This window comes from Balearica regulorum, chromosome 1 (assembly GCF_011004875.1).
Source record: "Balearica regulorum gibbericeps isolate bBalReg1 chromosome 1, bBalReg1.pri, whole genome shotgun sequence".
NCBI lineage: Eukaryota > Metazoa > Chordata > Aves > Gruiformes > Gruidae > Balearica > Balearica regulorum.
This window is the reverse complement of record NC_046184.1, coordinates 209,258,763-209,282,264: the sequence shown is the minus strand read 5'-3', so window position 1 is coordinate 209,282,264 and position 23,502 is coordinate 209,258,763. Positions and strand designations below refer to the sequence as shown.

The following is a 23,502-nucleotide window of genomic DNA, read 5'->3' as shown; positions in this document are numbered from 1 at the left end:
AGCAAGCATGACTACCACTATAGCTTCATCTATATTATGTGCACTTAGAGCCATGCAAGGAAGTGGCAAAAACCTCATCATTTTCATCTTTTAAAACTGGATTCACACAGTTAAACAAAAAAGACATTAGAATGGAGCATAAAAGGTCAACAAGTCCTCTATGCAGAGGAGTCTAAGCCACAGAGTCAACTTGCTTCTTTGACCTGTTTCCCTTTCTTTCCCATGATTCTTTACTACAAAACCAACCCTTCTCTAAGTGATACCCATTTGCACAGCGTGAGAATCCTACTAGGGATGTGTCTCTGTAGCAGCCTTTGGGGCATCCTGGCAAGGCACTCTGTCTACAACACCCTCTAGGACCTGAACCCAAGATACATACTGCCAGCAGCTTACACTTACTAGTGCTCAATATTTCTCAAGAGGCAGGGCTCAGTGTCCCCTAGTCATATCCAGCCTCAGAAGAGAAGCGTCAATAAACCATGTGCAGATGTTCACTTTGCAAGTGCAACAGAGGACAAAAAGTTCTTGAGGGAACATTCTGCAGGTGACCATGAGAGCACCTCTCAACCTGGTGCACCCAGATTACTATCAACAGCTACTGAAGGTGGTTTGCTACCACCCTGCTGACTTTGCCAGAAGTGGATTAGGGAAGATTCACACAATTCATTCTACCAGATCAGCTTTTGAGGCATTAAACTGCCAGTGGAGCGTAAAACATTCAACCAACAAAGCTGGATCTGGACAAAGACATTCCATAGTCTAATTGCGTATCCTTGGTTTACAACTTCTTGTTTCAGACCATACTACTTGCCTAGCACAGTAAAAAGGCATTGCCAGGTCTTAACAAAAAATGGAAAAGTGCCAGGAATCTCAAAAGACAATATATCCTCAGAATAAAGACAATGCAGGACAGTCAGATTCTTCCTTGTGCATTCTGTTTATAAACCAGCACTATAAATCATGAAAATTATAGCAGATGACAACAATTTTAAAAAATGCAACTTTATATATAAAACCAGCATATATTGCAAGCAAGATATTGCCACGGACAAAAACATATGCAATCTCTGTGCAGTGAGATGGAAATCTATTACTTTTATTTTCTGGGCCACTGAACATCCTAGCTGCATGAAAAGATGAACTGTTCCGAGTGTAAAAAAAAAAAAGCGTCAGTATGTACAGGCTATCTCTCACAGCAAAATATTACCTAATTTCAACATCAGTAGCTTAAACATTATGCTCTAAGATAAACCTCAAAAATATTTTCATGTAAACATAGCTGGAAACAGATAGTATCCCCACCGTTCAAACTGTGGCATCCTTCAAGCAGACTGGTACTTACCGCCGGTTACACTTCGCTATTTCATCAAAAAGAAGTTTCCACCGGGGTCGTCCAATCAAAAGCCTTGAGTTTAAAGCCTGATATTTTTCACCAATTATTTTCTGCAAGAAACAAAAAATTGCATTCTGCCTGATTTGCAAATTGCCTCATATCACCCAGGGCTCCCATTTCCAACATTGGCTGACTTACCATATCGCTGAGGTGTAAAACCTGAGCACAAGTATCAGACAGTTGTGATTAAAACTGCAGCCATTTCATGCACCAATACCTCCACCAATGGCTCTCCTTGGTGTTCGTTATACATTGTTCCTCATGCAGCTGCTCATTAATCTCCCCATTACTTTTAAACCAACTCATTTAAGCCATAAAACAATAACCACACTCCTATTATTCATTCCCTCATTGGCTTTTAATGCTAAGTTAAAAGAAACACTACTTATGCAAAAATCATATTTCTGTCTGAAGTCTTTTTTTTAACTTTGTACAAGTAACTATTAAGATGACTACATCTGAAAAAGTAACAAGGCAAATTTTACATTTCTCCCTGAGAGTAGTTTGCCAGCTGTTTTGAGCTGCTGTAACAGCAGAAAGCAGCCAAAACTGCTCCCCAGATGGATCCCAACCCCTTCCAGCAGTGCTAACTCACCAGAATTTTGATAAGGTCAAATGCCCTTCCATGGCAGGGCATTCCCTTTCTCTGGTTTTCTGTCCTAATGTGATAGAAAGGCAGAGAGAAGTTTCATCTTATCTAGGTTCCCACATTCTCTCCACTGCTGAATGACCTGAGCCATTGCTCGTACCAGTGCCAACACAGAGCCTTGGCTAACTCATCCTCCGTTGGCCTTTTGTATTCAAGAGGCATTTGCTGAAGGACGGGCTTGGGTCCCTGTTGTCACACAGGCATGCTACTTCTGAGCAAAGGGAGCATGAAGTGAAAATGCCCTAATTTTGGTAGTAGTCAGCACTTTGGACTAACATCAGTGAACACAGAAGCTGTATGGCAATGGAGAGTTGACTTTGACTCCCCCTGGAGAAATCACGAGGTATGGTTCATGCCAGTTTTGTTCAGTAGCCACAAAAGAAAAGTAACCTTAAAGAAAGACTTTAAACAAAGTTGACTTAAATAAATTCAGTAGCTGCTTGATACACAGTATTAGAAAACTTGCTTTGAATTGTCTATTATTACAATCTTGCTGTGTCATTGCAATGCATTCCTGTTTCGGGTTTTAATTTTAACCTAGCAATTACATACCAGGCTCATCAATTAGGTGTTTTCAAGCAGCCCATTCCAATCGACATATGTCATCCAGGCATTAAATCTGTGGAGTACTGTTCATAACTACCGTAGCTATCACATCATTTAGACTATTGGATAGTGTTCCTACCAGAGCTGTGACTGTTATGCTATCTCCACCTGGTACCAGGCACATCAAAATCCTTTGGGCATGGTTTCTCACTGCATTTCATGTTTTGTAGTAATTGTTAGGCTTGGTTCTGGGCCCACTGCAGTCAATGGAAAGCTTCCAGACGCAGTGGGGTAAAGAATCAGGCCTAGGCTCCTGTGCTAAATAATGTAAAATGAAGATTGTAAGCGTAAATAGCTATGGGAGATGCCAAGAGTTGGGGAACTGGCCCAGCTTTGGGGTTGCTAATACATGGCAATCGACAGTTCAGTATAATTTCCAGTCTCATACATCAAGAAATTTGTAACTTTTGTGTGTATTTGAAGTAAAAAAATAATAAAAAAATTAAAAATAGCTAGTTTCTCTCAAAATATTAATTTGAAAAGAGGATTTGAGCTTGCAAGCTCCTAGTCTTATTCTATTTTGATTCTTAGCCCAGAAATGATGCAGATTTCCCATCGAACACGGCCAACTGTCTGGTCTGTGGCCTGGCCTGGAAGAACCTCTTTCCTAGAAAAGGAAGATATGGATTTTTGCCCACATCTAATCAAGTTAAGGCTACTAGACTAGATTCTCTTAACGCTGTGGGGATGGACTTGCTCTCTTGCCCTAGTAATGAATCAGTCATTTGAGTTTATGGCCTCATTTCCTGTTTTTACCATCTGCAGTAATTCCCTTTTGCCTTTGACTGACAGTTTGCATTGTCTACTACTCCAACGTCTAGTTCGGTTTACAAACAGCATTTAGCCACGTACCTGTATTCCATCTGTTTGACTGAGGTACAGCTGGATATTTATATAGTCTGGTCGATTCTCCTGCCAAAGCTGGGAGGATGATAAAAACAGCTAGTGAAATAATATCCCTTCTCTTAATGTAAGCGTAAAGTCACTTCTGCCTACTATCCCGAGGGACATGGGTTTCAGCATCAGTGAAGTAAGCTTTTTAATGAAGAAGATACGCTTGCATAGCACCCCTTTGTGCACTCCAGAATGTTGTGCATCATGCTGTTTACAAAATATTATTTTAGGAAGCTACGCTGCTTTTAAAATCCACTTGAAATTCTAAGTTCCCCTCCGTTCTCAATCTGTCTACTGGCCAAATGGCTAAAGGCCACTCAGACTCCCCAACCTGCATGTTCTTCTTCCATCTCATAAATTTCACAGATAAATGTACAGACTACTCTGTGCAATGAAATACCAGTGAGAGATACTCAAACTGTTTTGTGCAGCTACAAGCACAAAAGGAGTCTGGGTCAGGTAGCCCAAGGAGAGGTGCTGCTGAAGCTCGCTTGCTTTGGGTACGGCTGCCTTTCTCTATAGCATGCCAGTTACGTGGTGTGGACATACCCTGCATTTATTAAGCTGTCAGTATCCCTCCAGAAACACCCATTACCTTGTTATGCAACGTACAGAGCAGATCTGCAAACCAGCGGAAAGATTCAATGTCCCTGCACACCCAAATGAAGTAGAGTCTTCTGAGCTTGTAGCATTTCCAGCCGTCACTTGAAAATAAAACGTTTGCATAATCAAAAATTATCATTTAAAAAGGAAACATTAATTAAGATGCTTTATATTCATTAGCAGAAATGTGAGTTTCCATTAGAAGCCAACTGCTAAGTTGTTCTTCATCCTATGACACATCAGACACTGAAATGACCAACACAACCCATTAGGCTGATCCTGAGAATATTAAATCTCTAGCACAGAGCTAACAGCCTTCACAGATACTGTTTCTGCATTAGGAAGTTGTCAGCTATACAGATGATTTTGGTTGCAAATATGGATTCGTGCATCATCATCAAAATTTTATTTCAAAGCAAATCAGACATTCTAAGTTCAAGTGTATTATGTCAATTCTTTATTAGGTTTACAAAGCGACCCCTAAGAGAAAAATATTGACAAATGCAATAATGTCAGGACTTAATTCTGCCTTTATATGTGAAAGGCTCTGGTTGATTATAATTAATACTCCAGCAAAATCACAAAGACTAAATCAAATCAGAGCGCCATTGTGTTAGGGAACTGTGTGATATATTACAGTCCTCAGAAAATGCTGGTGGGGAAAATGCAGTCATCGGCAGATTCTGGCATTGCATTTAGAAAAACAGGACTCTCGTGTCAGATTTTTAATGCAAATAAAACACAAATATAGCACAAAGGAAGGATTGGAATGAACTGGGACAAAACAGAAATGAAAAAAATCCTGATGATTAATGAGTTCAAACAAAGCACAAATATCTAGGAAATGTCGTCTTAGCTGGCCAAAGCTGTTTTCTGTTGTTCTGATTACTGAAATAGCCACTGCACAGATTGTTTCCTCCTTTTCCTCCCAAAATAATTTTCAGATAAAGAAGGCTACAGTCAAACGCTAGTCCCTGGAGCCAACCCCAGTAGAAAAGTTTCATGATACATCTCACCATATCCGTTGTGCATTATTTCAAAGTCCAGGGTTGCTGGCATATCCATCAAGGTTATTGTACTAACAGATCTACATAAGTGATGGCTCCAACCACCATCTTGCCTCAACATACCCCTAAGTCTCACTGCAAATCTGAGGAGGAAGGATGGAGACATTCTCAGCAGCTTGCAGGGGCTGAGAACTCACCTTCTGTGTAACCTACCCACAGAGAGAAAAAAAGTGCTTTAAGACTCGAGAGTACAGTGTCTTTCAAGTCCTGATTTCAGCTTTTTTATTTGTAAACTGTTGACCCGCAGAGTAGGATTTCCTCCATCTTTTTCCGACTGCCTATACTAAGACAAGCCCTGAGGAAGGGTCACAATCTGGTCAGATGTGACAAGATGATAAGTAGGAGCAGTAGCAAGGAAAATAAGTGCCCTTCACCATAAAAAAAGGATAAAAGAAGAGAAAAATGCAAGGCATTTTGTATTGAACTCCTGTGGCTCAGTAACAAAACACCACTCTTGGTGTTTTCATGAAACAAGTCAAGCATAGATTTAAAATAGCACCTCAGATACATATGCCAGCAGTATATATTATGCAATAAAGGTGCTATCCCCCATTACAACCAAACCCACATGTATATAACACTTCTTTTGTGTTTCTATGTTACCACTGCCAATAATATCACGCTTCTGCATGACAGCCAGTAGCTTTCCTTAATCTATTTTCTTAAAAATAGGGCATAGGGCTCAACGGTTAAGTGGAGGGAAGGGTAGGAGCAGGAATTAAATTGCGTACATGCAACAGGAACACAATTGAGCAGGAAACAAATGACTACGTTGACAGGCTTCTCATCTCCCCCAGACCTGCATGTCTGTGACAAACAGGACTGGCCCCGCTGCTCTGCAGCACTGGCATCGCAAGGCAGTTTGTGTGTTCATACCTGCCAATTTCTGCTTCTCAGCCAGGGCAAAGACAACAGGCAGAGCATCCACTAACCCGGGGCTTTGTTGATGTTTAAACACTGAGAAGGAAAGCAGGCTAAGGCTGTTACTTTCTCCCAGAATCACAGAATGATTCTCCTGTATATTGTACAGGGGAAGACTGGATACAAAGGCAGGTTATGGGATGGGCGGCTTGGAAGCCAATTTATGGCTTTATCCAGATAAATGGATATTGCAAAAGCTTTTGGACACTAACCTTCTATGGCAATGTCTGTGCAAGTTCCTACAGCCTCTGATAACACACTGGTAGAGGCAAACATCTCATTACCCGCTGCTGGCCCATCATTATGATCGGTGACATTTTTGCTAAACTCTGTCAAGGATAATCCATCACAAGGAAAATGGTCATCTCATCCACCTGGGCCCCAGGCTTTCAGCAAAACTGTACCTGTTTTTCACATTCTTTCAGGAAAAGAAAATGAAGGAGCCCAAGATGGTCTTTGAGGAGTGCAGCACTATGAGATAGGTGGGGCTGACAATTTTCAGAAGTGCTCAGCACTGTCAAATCCAGCCCAGATCAAGGACAGAGCATGCACAGCATCTAAATTCCAGGCTTTAACTTCACTTTGGAGTTAGAGCTGGCCATTGGCATGCTCATCTTCGAACAAATGCTTTAGTTATGCTTTGTAAAACCCTCCCAAAGCCAGCTAGCCTTTCAACACTTCAAGGAAGGCCTGCTGCTTTGGTTGGCTCTTTATACGGTGCCTATGAAACAGGGGTGCTTATCTGTGAATGGAGCTCTTAGAAATACTTTAGCAAACAAAAAAAAACAAAACCCCACAATAAAAAAATCAATAGCAATCATAAAAGCAAGCCTATTTCATACAGTGAAAAATTTGGTGGAAACCATGTTGCCAACGTGACAGAGAAATAAGAGGTGAAAGGTTTAGTCTGAATAGAACGTCAAATGCTTTAAATAAAAAAAAAAGCAAAACAAAAAAAAAGAAAAAGGCATACCTATAATTTAAATTTTCAAATGGAGTTAAACATCCAAATGCTATCTGAATGCAAGTCAATCCCTTTCCTTTAAAACCTTAAGCTTACACATTTACCAAAGTCAAACAGACCAGGAGAGACGGCCTGCATTTCCAGCAGAAAGACTATCACAACTTCCTAACTTTCAAAAACTCACTATCATAGTCCATAGCCTCATCTAAGCTGGGACTAGGGGAACAAGTCTAGCTGAAGGGCTGTGACCATATTAACCACAGGCTAAGCTGGTGGCAGGATATAAAGGCTAGTGACATTGCCCCAGCCCTTACGGGCACAACTCTGCCACAACTCCTTGGGTTACAGAGCCTTCATGAGATGATTTATGCTCTTCAGGGGACATCCCGGTCCCTCTCTTCTACCTCTCTCCAAGGAATCATTCATTTATGTTATGGTAATGGGAGTTTTTAAATACTCTGAAAGTCTTTCTGACACGCACTACTATAGTAAATTGGGGGGGGGGATAGCTTTAAAAGGCTTAAGCACACTTACAGCAGTGTGTTGAGTATTGATGCAAATGGTGTAACTCCAATACCTCCAGCCACACAGAGGCTGACCTCGTAGTTCAGGGATTCCTCAAAGGGACTTCCAAAAGGTCCATCCACATACAGTCTGCAAAAAAAGAAAAAAAGAACACTTTCAGAGAAAGCTTCTAAACTCAGAAAGAGGAAAAGAAAAGCGAGCTGGAATTAAAACCATACAAAGAATTTATTTCAATTTTTTATTAGTCTTGGGATGCAGAATGTGAAAATCTTTTCCCTGGAAAGGTTTATGTGGAGAGAAAAAAACGTACAGGTGGTATGAAAAACTGTTATATAAAATCTCTTGGCACATTCCATGATTATACAAGCTATTTTTTAATCAAACAAGTGGAGGTGACTAAATTATGACTGTCCTTTGTGTCTGGTATTAGAGGGCAAACAAAGTGTGGCACTTCAAACAATAACAATTCGATGGGTCATACACAGGAAGAAAAAGAGTTTGGCTAGGCCTGCCAAGGAGGTTTATCTCTTGAACATCAGAAACAGCTGAGATGGACGAAGGGTTAAAAAAAATCTCTTTCCTGGCTTCTCATAATGCTTTTCAAGGGCCTCCAGAAAAGGAAGGTGACACATATCCATCCTGCAGAAGAACAAATTAACATCTGTCTACTCCACATCCAGGCCCTTGGGAACGCGATCTACCCCAATCATACTGAATATCTGAAGAGGAGGAAAACCACTGTGTTATACCCCTTTGACTCTTACAGTCTCTTACAGACTCTTACAACAGTTCTGTGTACCTGTTTTTAAAGATCACTTAGGAGACTATTTCAGAGACCGCCAGAAAGTCAGTTGACTATAATTTAAAAATGGGCTTTTAGGCATCTTCAAAGGTTTGATCTCCAAATTTTTCCTACACTGCTGAAAGTCTCACCAAGGTCATCCATAGATAGCTCAAAATTTATGGACTGTAATTTTTCTAATAAGATTCACATAGCCCCTATTGTACCTATGGAATACCAACTGCCTATCTTAAATTCAGCAATAGATGCACCTTTAAAAACTATTATGAAGAGAACTTGAACAGTACATTTAGTCAAGGTCCATTCTGTGTATGAGTGGCTCACTGGATCAGCAGATTTTAGGTAATCTGTGAATATAGCAAACTGTGGTGGAACCAGCAGCTCAGTGACTAGATATTTACTCACTGTGAGGCTGGCTGAGATCAACCTTCGGCCTGAGTTCACAAAAAAAGCTCCAATATGTATTAGTTTTATACACACACATAATGGTACTATTACGCAACTATGCTAGGCATGCTCTACATCTAATGAAAGGGCATAAGCTTCTCCTTTATAACATCAGCCAGAGAACAAAAGGCAGAGGAGACGTCTCTTTTCGCAGACAAAGTCTCCCAACCCTCATCTGATTCTTTCCTTTTGAGGACTGGATCTTAGCCATAACTTAGTATCTCAGTCTGATTTCATTTCTTTCAGTTTTGTGGTTTGACCTTTGGCATCTTACCACTCAATACAACATCTTGTCTGGGTGTCCTTGACCAATATGGTCCTTTCTAGGAAATGTCTTCCAGACCTCTGCTATTGCTGACATCTTGATGCCTCATATGTTGGGCTCCTTATTCTACAGCGTCTTACCTAAACACAGATAAGTACCTACTTTCTGATGGATCTGGAGGCAAACAGGCTGATGCTTAACTATGCTCTGTCTAATAAACTCCTTTGGTGGCTCTTGGTGTCCTACCTGGAGAGAAAGGGAGAAGACACTGGGCCAGTGACAGCCATCATCAGAGGGCACTGGAAGTGCTGGCAGTAGATGGTTTTAATTAACCAAAATTCCTCACTGATATTCATAACTAATCAAACTGCAGCCTAAATATGCATATTCTTATTTCTGTCTTTGTATTCTGAACTCACTACAGTATACTACAAATGTTGTCTTGGAGAATCTCAAAGCTTTCAGTGTCAGGTATGTTAATACCAGCATGACGAGAATACTAAACCAACTTCACTCCTTACTTAGGACAGATAAATTCTTTTGCACAATGGGGCCAATAAAAACTTAACTGGACATGTGTATACAATATAAACAGAACTTTAAGTATCTTATCATTAAATGTTTCCCGTTACATAACGCTTTATACCCCATTTGCTTAATAAGGGTTTATTTTCCATTAATGAAACAATACCACTGCTGGCGCAGAGTGCAGCAGCAGCTGCTTTAAGAGATCGTCTACACGTTGCACTATCATTTGGCTGAGGAGGTAAAGGAGCATCTCTTATTTACATAAGCAACAGGGGAAATATAGAGAAGTAGGTCATTACTCTGAAAGAAATCTCGTCCAGGGGACATTTTGAGAGAAGTCCACGAATGTTATGGGTCTTAGATATATATGTCAACAGAGATCTAATTTCGGGATATCAATGTAGGGGAAAAAAAAAAAAAAAATTACTGGATAATGAAGACCAGCAAATGAAGCCCACTGTCATTCCTGGCATATCTCTTATACATATGTTACCCTAATCAGATCCTGCCCAGCTGGTAAAATATAGAGAACCGCTCGTAAAGGTATTAAGGGCGTAAGCACAGGCCTGAGGGAAATTCCTTGCATTCTGCACCAGCAGCAGTAACTTTCATTTGGATATACAAACTTAAAGCCACCATTTTGGGGGAAAAACACAAGCAAACAAAGAAAGCAAACTAGCAAAGCAGATTTTTCCAGAAATGACCACAGTGGATGTGACAATGGTCATATACTGTAGGGGTGCCACTTAGCAGAACTGCACTTAAGCCTACTTGAGGACTCTCTGAAGTATGTACGTATGTCTGATCTCCGAAGGGACTAAGAAATTCCTGGAAAGTCTGAGTGCCACCGAATACCACTGACATGATCAGGAGTTGAAACATGCAAAACTAGATCTGGTCACCGCAAACCAGTCAAGCAAAGTGCATAATTCCATGCCAGAAATTCAAGAAACAATCTTTAATTAAATATGTATTTTGTTCAGATTGCTCCAGTTTGTGGCCCATTAGCCCCATCTGGCCTGCAAAATATTTCTGTCTGCCCACTGCATCTTCCTCTGAGGGAGTAAGGAGCAGTTGTTAGGACAGCAAAATGCAGCGAGAGCAGCCAAGAGCCTCCTGCTGTGCCTGCATGTGGCCCAGCAGAGAACAGCCAGAAGTCACCGCTTCCAAGTGTGAGAAAGAGAAATGGGGTAAAAGCTGAAGTAATATTGCTACCGCGTTAACCCACTCCACAATACTGCCTGAAAAGACTGATTCCAAGGATGTGATCTCCCTGGAAGATTTTGTTGGATGTCATAAACAGGCAATATTTAATCCCATTAAGGGGATAATTTATAATTAAAAGAAATGTGGCTCTGATGCCTTGATGGAAGTGGTTATTTAGGAACTGATCTTTCTTTTATTCAAGTCAGTGGAAGAAAGAAACCTCCTGATGCTGTATCAAATAGGGCTGTGATGAACAGAGCAGCGATTCAGTCATGGACTTTTGCAGAGATTGTGCAACTTTCACTTCCTGTCAACATGTTCCTGCTTTCATTTGGTAGTACTGAAAAGTTCTTGCATAAAAGCAGTTCATTATTGCAAATGAAATCTCACAGCGTTCAATAAAAAGACAGACAAGCCAAGGGGGGTAAATGACTTTTTGTTTCTTGAGTTGTGCCCCAGATATATCATACTACCATGCTACGCTCTCCTATCCCCCCAGCTTTAATTTAATTAACATAAAGGAAGGGAATGGAATTTTACTAAAAGTTTAGAAATTCCCCCTTCAGGCAAACTTATTCAAATAACGAGTTGTTCTTTTCACATGTATTCATTTCTAGTCTTAGGAGTGCTCTCAGTTATTCTGGCAAAATTTCTTAGCTCACAAGCAGAAAAAAAGCTCCTCAAAGCAGAATATATCACAAAAAATAGCAGAGCACACAATTAAAAAGCATCTTACAGATAGATGGTGAACATATTTTCTATTTAAAGCACACTTACATTCTACAGCACAGTGGTAGAGAAATATTCCAGCAAGCACCAAGGCAGCTTGTTCCAGCATTGAGCAATACAAGTGCACTAACATGGGGCTGTCCCTAAACCAAGGGACACTGTCTCAGGGACACAGGCAGCTGTACTGCTTTTGAAACCCAAGTTACTATCTTCCATAAGGAGCTGCACAACGATGTGTGGAGACACCTGCCCACACCTCTGTCAGACTTGGACCTCTGTGCCATGCTTTACTGCAGGGTGTAGGTGCCCTTAAAAAAGTTTAATGCTTATGTTGTACTTCACTACCCAACTGTAAATACTGATATTACATTGTCGCTTTTTCCCCCAGGCTCTTTGGGAGCCACTGTGAGACATTATATCAGGGATATTAGTGGAATAACAGATGGGTAGGGGAGTTAATTCAAGAGCTGGTAGGAAATTTTAATTAAAGAAGTATCAGCATTTGCAAGCTGAACAAAATGCTTGGATATGAAATACTGCATAGAGCGCAGGAAGTTAAGTCCTAGTCTGACTGAAGTTTGTGGCAGAACTCTTACCAATGCCAACAGAGTAAGGATTTCACTCAGCAACATGAGATTTTATATCCTCGGAGCAGTATTCAGTTTGTTACTGAGACCCAGGTGTAAGTATCTTTGTGTGAGCACACCCAGTAAGTCCCCGATACAGTCAAAAGAGATGCAGTCAATACAGTTAATGGAGCCTAGAGAGAGTTTCCGGATGTGATCAATTGCTCTCTATGTCTACAGACTGCACTGACTCAATCAACAGGACCTTAGAGATCGGTGTCCCTCTGGAACAGCTGAAGGCCAAGCAGAATTGAAGTGGCATTAGAAACTAGCCTGAGGCATCCGAATCCAGACCCATATCTCCACTGTGAAAACAGAACCTCAGTTACTTAGCTCACACACAGACACCTACGTTTACACATCTTTGGCTGGAGCTGAATCCCGCCCCTGATATCCTATGAAAAGCCCATGTCATTGACTTCAATAGGTTTTGGATAAAGTTCTCCAAAATCAAAACAGAATCAAGTAAACAACCCTCCTCCCACACTTGTTCTTCTCTTTAACTTGTCCTACTAAAACCACAGCTCAGTACTGCCATGATGGATGCAGTCCGAGAACTCCAAGGAACCGACTGTCTGATGGCTGCAACCGTCTCCTTACACTCTTCTGCTGCTGTAACTCTTATGCACCAGAGATTCCATCACCTCCCTCCGATAACCCACAACACCACCCTCCACCCCCATGTGATAAATATTCAAACAAGTGCCTTCATGTTCCTCCCACACTGCCCTTCATGCCTGGGAAGAAATCTCTGTAAACATCTGCAGAGCTATTTCATTATCTCCCTTCAAATTCCTTCTTAAGACTCCTTTTTCCTCTAATATCTAAAAAACCAATAAACCACAAGTTGACAGTAATTAGGCTGCCAACGTGCTCACCGTAGCTCAGTCATATTCTGGCCCAGTACTGTCTCACTGTTTCCTTGAATTTTGCTGTCTAATTGTATCCGTCTGTTATCTCCTGTTCTTTTAGTTTAGGTTGGTTTGGCCAGGACAGTCCCTGTGCTGTGTGACTGTGCGTATCAGGTTGGCTTCCTGATGCATGACTGGTTCTTCAGGGCACTAGGATAATACAGATGAATAAAGAATTACTGGAAACAATCCAAATCTGAAACTTATATCAAAGGCAATCTTTCATATGGTAGGCTTGCAAAAAGTAAAACTGATTGCAGAAGTGTTCCAGACCACTTTGGAGTCCAAGGCTCAATTCACAGTTTTCAATAAAAACCTAGCTACAACAAATGACATGATTTTATTTTTCAAAGAAGCTGCATTTGGTACTACTGAAGATTTTCAACTATTTTCTGCAGCAAAAATCAAGACAGTTGCTTCATCTTTTGAAGTCAACATATGACACTTCATGTCATTATTTAAACCTCAATTAGTAAGTGCACGTTCTGACACTATTTTTCCAGAAGGCTTGTGATTATTGACAGCATTTCAGTACCAATAGCCTTTTACAGACAAAGAACCACCACTGAACAAAGCACATCATCCTCCATTTGTATGGATTTCCGAAACTGCAATGGCTTTCAAGGTTTAAAAGTCTAACAAAATGTGACATCTGGCATGTGAGACCAGAGATTCCCATGTGTTCTCCTGACATTGTGAAGGATGATGTTTTCATTAAAGAAAACAGCAGCCCCTTAGATGAGTAAGCTTGCAAAACCCAGTGTGTCCAATTAACTTTATACACTGTTTTACACAAGATCGCAAAGTGTTATGATTCTAATTCAGATTTCATTAGGTATTGTCTCCTTTTTAAAGAGCCTGAGTTTAATTTCTGATTGATTACTCATATTTTTTCCTTTCAACTTCAAACATATTCCTACAGTATGTACCAGAGCTTGTAAAGTTTCCTTCTCTCTTCTACAGAAGTTGCTTCCTTCATCAGTTGGTGAAACATCCAATTATACCAATGTTGATGGCTCAAACCCCCATAAAATCAATTAGCATCAGATTTTCTTCTCATAGAAACATGCCAAGTTACCATTATTTTTAACATTCTAGAGAAGTCATTGGTTTTAGTACATCTCAGTTCCATTTATTTCTGCCTGGCTGGGCAAAACAAACCAAAATGACCCGTTCTTCAGCATGTTGTACTTTCAAGGGCCCAGCGATAACTGAAGAAGAATTTCCATTTCTACAACATCCTTAGCAAGAGAAAATATGTTGAAGGCACGATGACAAGGGCAAGAAAGCGGAAAAGCAGAGCAGGCAACTGTATTTTCATAGATAAGGTTCCTTCTGTAAACCCTGAACTGAGATCCATGGTTTTCTATGAGACACAGTACAGGTTCAAGAAGATCCCACTGGAGTAGGCCGGAACACTACAGCAGCAGAAGTTGTACAGCTACCTATGGGGAGTTGGACTTGTAACAGAGGAGTAGGGAGGATGGTGGAGGAGGAGAAAAGGAGAAAAAAAACCCCAAAACACAACTATGTGAAAACTTCAAAAAAGCATAGTGACAATTTCCACTGAAAGTGACAGAAAACAGACTTGTACAACTGACGGACACCCTTGTAAATATGACTTTTCCTTGAGCAATCTGAAGGTAATCTCTCAGACCAAGTTAATTTTCCTCAGAACTGAATAAAACTGTCTAAATACTATCTAAAGTACTCACGGAGAGCCCATACTTCTTATTTCTCATTGCTGATTATCATAGCAGAGAAGTAACAGTTTAGACCATTCACTTCATTTTAAAAGTCTGTAAAACCACTATGAGAACTACAATCAAGTACAATTACGCATTCAGACAACCTTGTTCTCTGAAAGTAGGTGTACTTTCAGAGGTGAATATACTTAATTAATACTTTATTAATTCTTCTCCATGGCAGCCTTTTTGTTGTCATTTTTATAAAATGTTTCCAAAATGTATTTCTTTGATTAAAGATCATACATGATTTAATTTTCTCATAACAAAAAATCAAATTTTCCACTTATTTCCTTACCAATTACGGTATCTATTTTGCAAAGTGCCTTGCCTCCCTGTAAACTTGTCTCCTACCAATTTTGCCTCAGCTAATAAAGTAAAACAAAAATATTTGTAATGATTGCACCACCCATTGTAACTCAACTTTTCAAAATTCAGTTTGTTACATCATTAAATGATGCTGCAGATCAGCAACCACAAGTAGGTTGAGTGTGTCGGCCATGTTTCTCCACAACTCATTCACTGGCACAGTGGTTATCTGTCCATCTCACTGCAAAGAGTATTTCTGCTTTAGAATAATCCACTTGCATATTTGAATTTTTGTATCTTTGAATATTTACAGGAAGCTTTTTCTTGCCTACACTGTTCCCTTTGGTGGTCACACATTTGCCATCTAGCAGACAGCATGCATCCTTCTCAAAAGCAGTGCTGATATTAGCACTGAGTCCTCTTCCTCACTTGGTAAATTATACTCACTAAGACAGGATATCCCACGTCGCCATGCCAGTGGAAATACCTGCAGCATCAGTATTTCAGGGTACTACGGGATACCTGAAGCAACTGAAGCATACTGAAGCATACTGATGCAACATATTAACCAGCACTGGAGGTCTGATGCAGTTCCCTCAGCCAGGGTTTGGGTATTTTCAAGGTAAATAAAAAGTCTACATGAGAGTTTAGGATTCAGGAAAGCCTGACAGGTAGTACATGTATGAGATGTAGTAGTCCCCCACCCCTGGCAGCTGCTTTGCACTTACCAATATACTTGGGGAGCATATTATACCAAAGGTCATAATATTTTTTTTTAGTAAGAGTAGACTGGAGGAAGAAGACAACCACTCTAACTAGACATCCACAATCCACACTGCCAGTAGGCTTTTCCGGTCAAGCTTCAATACACCTTAGGGCTCGGGAAAGAAAAGTTGGCTCCTACTGACAAATACCAAGAATGACAATTGCGGAAATTAAAATCCCAGCTAGGTATCTGCAGAAATAAAAGGGGAGGGGAGAAAAAGCTGACAAGAGTGCTGAAAGATGTAATTGGCAGTAGATCAATCCGCTCCAAAAGCAACCCTTTCAGGCCTTTTGCACTAGACTAAGTAGCGATGAAGAATTCAAAATGAAAAGAATAAGAAGAAAAAACCAAAGAAGGACAAATTGCACAACAAATTATGCAGCTGGAATGAAGTAGTCAATCCTACAATAAAATGAGATCCTCAATATATAGCAAAGCTAAGCATAAATACGCTATTTAAAATGTAATAAACCTCCAAGAAAAAATTTGTCACGTCTCATTGCTGACTCTTCTGTCTTAAGGTGTACATTTGAGTAAAAGGAAAGTGACTGAGTCCAGTCACAAGCCCATCTTTTCTCTGGAAAACTCTCTTTGTAAGGAAAGGTCTCTCACCACTTCCTTTAAGGAAGGGTGCTTGCCATGAGCTTCACATCCTATACAGGCCAGTGAATGTGCCTATAGGAGTAGGTTCCCTTCAGGACAGCTTCATGAAGCAAATAATTACTGCTCTTGGGGCTTGTAAAATATCTTTGCTTGAACTTAGCTGCCAGGGAGCCTAGAAAGAAATTCTCTAAAAATTGCTCAGACAGTTGAGGAGTGATGTCTGCAAGATAGTGCGAAGGCAACTTCAAATGGCTTCCAGATGTTCAGTGATGGTCAGACGAGCTCATTTCCTTAGGCAGACAGCCTCTTATCTGGAAGGGGATAAAGAAAATTGGCAAGGCCAAAATGGAAAGAAAGAAAGAAAGAACACCTGCCAAACGCTAGAGTAAACCATACATAGTTGCAGTAAAATGGCAGATTAAGAATGAGATCATTCAACTTGGAGCAGGAATTTCTGAAGTCAACATAAACCTATAGATGAGCCTGCATATAGATTCACAGGCAGAATCTTATCAAGCTACCAGAGAATACACTGCATTACATCATAAATGAGCTCAATCCAGCCATGATCATTTTGACCTCTTCATTGTTTTTCTCTGAATATGGTCCAACTTCTTATTTCAAGTTCTGGTTTTTAGAGAGAATGAATCATTATTGTCTGCAGTGTTGCAATTTCAGTCCTGCCAAGGCTCTATATAATGGCATCATTATTCATAGGTGATGGTGTAATTATTATTACCTTTCTAGGCATGCAAAGATGCCTCTGTACAGCACTCCAGCTTCTTGGGTTATTCAAAATGAAGAATTTTTCATACCTAGATTTTTTTAATTCCTTCAAGTTCTTGCCTTTCTATGTGCTGTAAGAGTATCCATGATAACAGAGAGAGTCTTATTTTTTACATTTCTATGAGTTTTAAGAAGCTGCGAGAGAAAAGATGAACCCGAACAAGAGAGATGAGCAAGCGACTTGGTGAGAGACAGAAAAGAGAGAGAAAGGACTGGTGTTTAAGTACTTCAGATATATAATTCCGCTCACTACCCTTCTACCCTTACTTTTCATAAATATCCTGAGGGTTACAGCCCACTGGGTGCGAAACACTGCTGTAGGGCAAGGTGACTGTAAGGCACCGAAAGGAACAGAGGCTGGGTATCAGAGCAGAACAGATCTGGCACAGCGTCAGGGTCTAACCCAAAGGGACTTTTGCTCTATGTCCAATACTGGTTCCTATTGACCAGGCATCCTGAAGTTGCTCTGTGAATATACAGAGAAACCACACTGCGTATGACGGGTCTCATCGCTCTAGAGAGACACAGTAAATCCAACTCATGAGACTTCTTGTATAAAATCAGTGTCCTGCAGCTCCACACTGGTCAGGCTGATCCCCGTCGTGTTCGTTGTCATTGTGAAATGCAGATCACAGGACTGCGCCCCAGGTCTAACCTCAAATGCCAGTTTTGACGGGGCAGAGAGGAAGAGAAGCCCTCCCTTTTAATCCCGTCTCCTTCATGCTGATCCACTGTCATTTCCCGAATGTCATTTACATCCTCACCTATGCTCTTCCTTTTGGTGAAAACAGGTAGCAACACCTTCTCAGACCCCTCCATAGTATTGCGAATCCTTAATTCAACAGGTTTAATACTCTGATACACGCAGACAAAAGGCTGTTATAAAGTGCTAAGTATGGTCCCAGCATTTCCCTCCCAGCCAGCCCCATGTCACTGTTTCTTCTTTGATGATGATAATGTCTCTCTTGGTGAATTGTCTGACAGTTCTGCTATTCCAACTCATCTTCCTTTTCTTCCACCCACCTCCTGAATATTGCCAGATCATTCAGAAATTTCAATCCATCTGCTCTGAAATACACTATCCTCCCTGACCCACTACCATTCAAGGATTTAATTAACTTGGTGTTTACATCTCCCTCCTTGTCATTTATTACTTGATACATTGAAAAGAACAAATCCCAAGATGAATTGCTGCGCATTTGATACCTCACCCCTTTTAAAACTGTCTACTTAGCAACTATTTGCTGCTTGCCACCTGTCAGCACTGACTTTTTTAATTTTTATTTTTTTTAATACACTGTGCTGTATTCTTATTTAGACAATACTCTGCTAAATTCTCTATGGGGAAAAAAAATAATCTGATTCCAGGAAAAATCAAATGGCAAAAATGCCACTGAATTCCACAATACCAGGATTTAGTTCTGCAGGACTGAAAGGTATATTGTCAAACAGATATCCACTATACAAGCGGATATATATACCAAATCACTTTTTACTATTTATCCTACTGTGGTACCTATATTTGCAAGTAAACACACGAGAACATGGGCAGTACATGATGGATGAAATCCCAGTTCTCTAGATTTTGTGTACCTACCAAACCTTATTTTTTTAAGAGCTCACTCTGTATCCATCAGCTGTGATCAGTGGTTTGGGTGTTCCACATACCATGTACTTACTTTCTATTTAAAAGTTCCCTTAACAATTGTACTTTAAACAAATTCTAAAGTAAAAATTGGACTGACAGGTGAATACTTTCTGGTTGTTCCTTTATGAGATTCTGAAAACTGCATTTTTGTTTTTCCTAATGATTGCACTCATCAACCATTCGCTAAAGCACCACCACACGTTTCTAATGTTATTACTGCTACATCTGTTGTGGGAGTGCTCAAAGGTCCCGAACCAAAAGGTACTTTCCCCCTTGGAGTAGGAACTTTACAAAGAGCACAAAGAGGAAGGATGAATGCTCAGGTGCTGTGCTGGGATCCAGCCCGCTCTCTGCCATACCTTCCTTAAGAGAACATGAGCAAGTCAGTTTGACACCGTGTGAGAGCGTTTACCTGTTACACAGGAACAGTTATAGTTCTCAAACATAGGAGAGCATTGCAACAATGACTTCATTAAAAGGCTATAAGGCCCACAGATACAACTATAATGGTGGTCATAAACACCATCAATATATGGATCACAGTCCTTAATGAGCAAATAAAAGGAAGGATAACATTACACAAAGGAGTGTTTCCAGAGATATATTGTTTTATGGTTTAATCTGTCTAACTGATGGCTTTTATCCACAGACCTGCCTGATATACAGTTTAAAAAAGGGTAAGCAATAGCATCATATCTCATTGGAGAAGTCTTGCCAAGACAAACAAGTGAAAGAAAGGGTAAAGATGACTGTGGATAAGGGCACCAGCGCTATTATTTCCTGGTTAATTCTATTTCATCAGTTTGTTTAACCTTACATGACAGTGTTCAAATATTGGCTGCACAGGATTTTTTTTTACCACCAGTGACCCAATGATAATAAAACCATACATGATTCAGAAGCATTTTTGATATTTTTTTCCTGTAAAGAAGTTTTATGGTGCAATGTCCCTTGAACTTTCATTCATCCTCCAAGGGATCTTCAACTCCAGAGAAAAACAGACCGCCAGACTCAGCAAAATAAAGACACCCTGTGATGAACTACATATTTCACTCAAGACTCGTCTCCTCGGACACGATAAGAAGGATAGAACAGGGGAAGAAGCCAAATTTAATTGGCTCTTAATTGCCAAAACATTTCCACATGATGCAGACCGTATTGGGTTTGCATGGCAAGGTTTTCTGGGGGTGGTGGTGGGGCAGCTACAGAGGTAGCTTCTGTGAGAAGCTGCCAGAAGCTTCCCCTATGTCCAACAGAGCCAATGCCAGCCGGCTCCAAGACGGACCCACCGCTGGGCAAGGCCAAGCCCATCAGTGATAGTGGTAGTGCTTCTGGGGTAACAGAGTTCAGAAGGGGGAAAAAAAAAAAACACCAAGAGCAATTGCAGCCAGAGAGAGGAGTGAGAAGCTGTGAGAGGAACAACTCTGCAGACAGTGAAGAAGGAGGGGCAGGAGGTGCTCCAGGCACCAGAGAATAGATTCCCCTGCAGCCCCTGGAGAAGACCATGGTGAGGCAGGCTGTCAACCTGCAGCCCATGGAGGATAATACTGGAGCAGATATCCACCTGCAGCCCATGGAGGACCCCACACCAGAGCAGCTGGAGGCACCTGAAGGAGGCTGTGACCCCGTGGGAAGCCTGTGCTGGAGCAGGTTTGCTGGCAGAACTTGTGACCCCGTGGGGGACCCACGCTGGAGCAGTCTGCTCCATGGAAGGAATCCACACTGGAGCAGTTGGTGAAGAACTGCAGCCCATGGGAAGGACTCATGTTGGAGAAATCCATGGAGGACTGTCTCCCATGAGAGGGACCCCACACTGGAGCAGGGGCAGAGTGTGAGGAGTCCTCCCCCTGAGGAGGAAGGAGCGGCAGAGACACCGTGTGATGAACTGACCACAACCCCCATTCCCCGTCCCCCTGTGCCACTGAGGGGGGAGGAGGGAGAGAAATGGGGAGTGAAGTTGGGCCTGGGAAGAAGGGAGGGGCGGGGGGAAGGGGTTTTAAGATTTGGTTTTATATCTCATCACTCGACTCTGATTTGATTGGTAAGAAATGAAATCAATTTTCCCCAAGTCAAGTCTGTTTTGCCCGTGACAGTAACTGGTGAGTGATCTCTCCCTGCCCTTATCTCGACCCAGGAGCCTTTAATTATGTTTCCTCTCCCCTGCCCAGCTGAGGAGGGCAGTGACAGAGCGGCTTTGGGGGGCACCTGCACCTGACCTGTGGTCAGCCCACCACACAGATGCTATTCACTGGTGCCACAATCTGAGCGCAGGGCAAAATAACTAACAACAAAGTTAATCCAGTGAGGGGGGTTCATCCTACCATGTGTAGCTGGCCTAGCCAATGCAGAGATAAATGGATTTCCTAACCTCCAGTGATGCTCTTTAGAGTTGCGTGCAGCCAACCTGCTCTATTTTGCTATGAAATTACTTGAGAGAGCAAGCTCAAATTTTGATAACCACTGTTTGCACCAATCCCTTAAAGTGGATTCCTTAACTGTAGTGCAAATCTGCACGAAGAAGAAAAGTTGACCATCAACCACTGCACAGCTAGTTACCGCCTTCTAATAATGTGAAGGCAAAATGCATATAGACACACACAAAAATGCATTCCAACAGCAAAGCACTGCTGCAGATGGGGCAGTGAAAGCTAGGAAAGTTCCCCATCTCAGAAGTGCTCCTTGTGCTGACTCGGAAAGAGGGAAGTCCCCGTGGGACAGCACTTCTGCTGCACTTAGAGCTTGAAATTAGATGCTCAAGTGCATGCTTATGGCACCATGGGTGAAAGCAGCCTTGGAGACGCCAGACTCACAGCCTGCTTTCTCCTGGGGACACAGTGATCCACAAATAAATTAGCAAGACACTCCTTAAACCCTCCTCCCCAACACAAGACAGAAGGAGCTCAAGTTGTCCATCAGTACCACCATCACCTGCCTGTCAGAGAACTGCAGTGCCCAGAGGCTCTCATTACAATCAGAGCCCTGTGCAGCTGAACAAGCTCCGTTTATTTTGCTCTGCTGATCCCGTAAGGTAAACCTGTTCTTTTGAATTAAGGTATCTTTCTCCATGTAATGTGTGGACTGTGCACAAACCAGAAAGCTACATCTGTCTTTTCTTCCTCCCTGCTCTCGTTCCCTCCCTCCATCCTCCCAATCAGACCACACAATATTCGCCATCACTGCTCCCTTCCAAGCCGTTCGGAAACCAAACTTAAGAGAGTTTTTGTTTCAGTTCACCAGCAAGTTTGACATATGTGAGCTGAAGCAAAATTTCATGTCCTCTCCTTGAAACAAAACTGAGCCGACAGAGATGCTGGCACGTAATGATTGCCCTTCACAGAAAGTTTGTTCTTTCTGGAGGGGAAGCGGCATAGCGTTTCACTCGGATAGAACTGAAATATGTAAACAAGGACTTTTAAACTCTTCGGACCAGCTGTGATCCTTCAGGACAGCAGCCCCTGCCCTCCCCACTCGGAAACACTGGCAGAGCCAGTGAATTGACTACTGTATCACCCTAACTAATGGATTTTGGTACTTTCTAGTCCTTCTTGCAGCTTATACTAAAAAATTATGGAAAGCCTGAGTTCGGTTCACAACTCTGCCAGATTTTATCTTATACCAGCTTGAACAAAGTGCCAGTTTCCCAGATTTGAGCAAAGTGAGTGGGATCTCTCCAACAGACTTCAAACTCTTACTGATGGTGCAATTAGTTGAAATCCTAGAACAGCTTCCCTTGAAAACTGTAGGGGCAGGAGATACTTTTGGTATATTATTTAGACCACAGAGTTTCATTGTCACAGTGCCCAAATGCCCAGAACAGCACGCTTATGACTCCTTCACAAAATAACATTACATCTATGTGATTTGCCTCATCCAAGTTGAAAATACATCTGGAGATGAAGCACAAGAAAATGTATGGCCCAGTTCTGCCACCATTTCTTTGGCCTTGCTCTGGTAATAATAGTACCATGCAACGGAAACATTGTCACCAACCACTTTCATTGCTCTATTTTCTCTAACAGCATAAAAAGTATGGCACCAAAAATAAACTACAAAGAGCTTTCAAAGTCTTTTGAGAGGGGATGCAAATACTTTTATTTTGGAGAAAACACTGGAAATAAATGCCCGCATTTCAAATATTGTTTAGGAAGCTTCAGCTATCCATTCAAAAATGACAATTTAATCTATTTTAAGACCTTCAGAATTGGTTTAGCAGAGGGAAATCAATATAATAAAGAAATTCAATCTTTTATGATGATTTGTCTAAAAAGAGGAATTAATTATACCTTAAACATTCCAATATTAGAAATCACCAACAGTAATGTATCTAAAAAACTATTTTATGTCTTAAAGACATGGTATACAGTGAATGGAAATACAAAGGTGTAATATCCTTAGTAAAGATCACGACGCACCATGCAGAGGAAAGCAAGACCCCAGTCCTCAGAAGCGCTCAGGCATTTGGCTTTCGTTCGACACTTTTGAGTACTTTTTGAAGCCAGAGAGAATACA

General features: G+C 41.3%; 1 protein-coding gene across 3 annotated transcripts in view; it reads right to left on the bottom strand.

Moving 5' to 3' along the window:
• NOX4 (NADPH oxidase 4) overlaps positions 1-23,502 on the bottom strand; it is a 110,809-nt gene that overhangs the window by 5,000 nt on the left and 82,307 nt on the right. For all 3 annotated transcript variants that reach the window (XM_075742490.1, XM_075742492.1, XM_075742493.1), the window contains 4 exons: positions 7,632-7,751; positions 4,138-4,246; positions 3,501-3,569; positions 1,343-1,443 (listed from right to left, as the gene is read on the bottom strand). In XM_075742490.1, the coding sequence (XP_075598605.1) occupies positions 1,343-1,443; positions 3,501-3,569; positions 4,138-4,246; positions 7,632-7,751 (399 nt within the window). The remainder of the gene's footprint in view (positions 1-1,342; positions 1,444-3,500; positions 3,570-4,137; positions 4,247-7,631; positions 7,752-23,502) is intronic.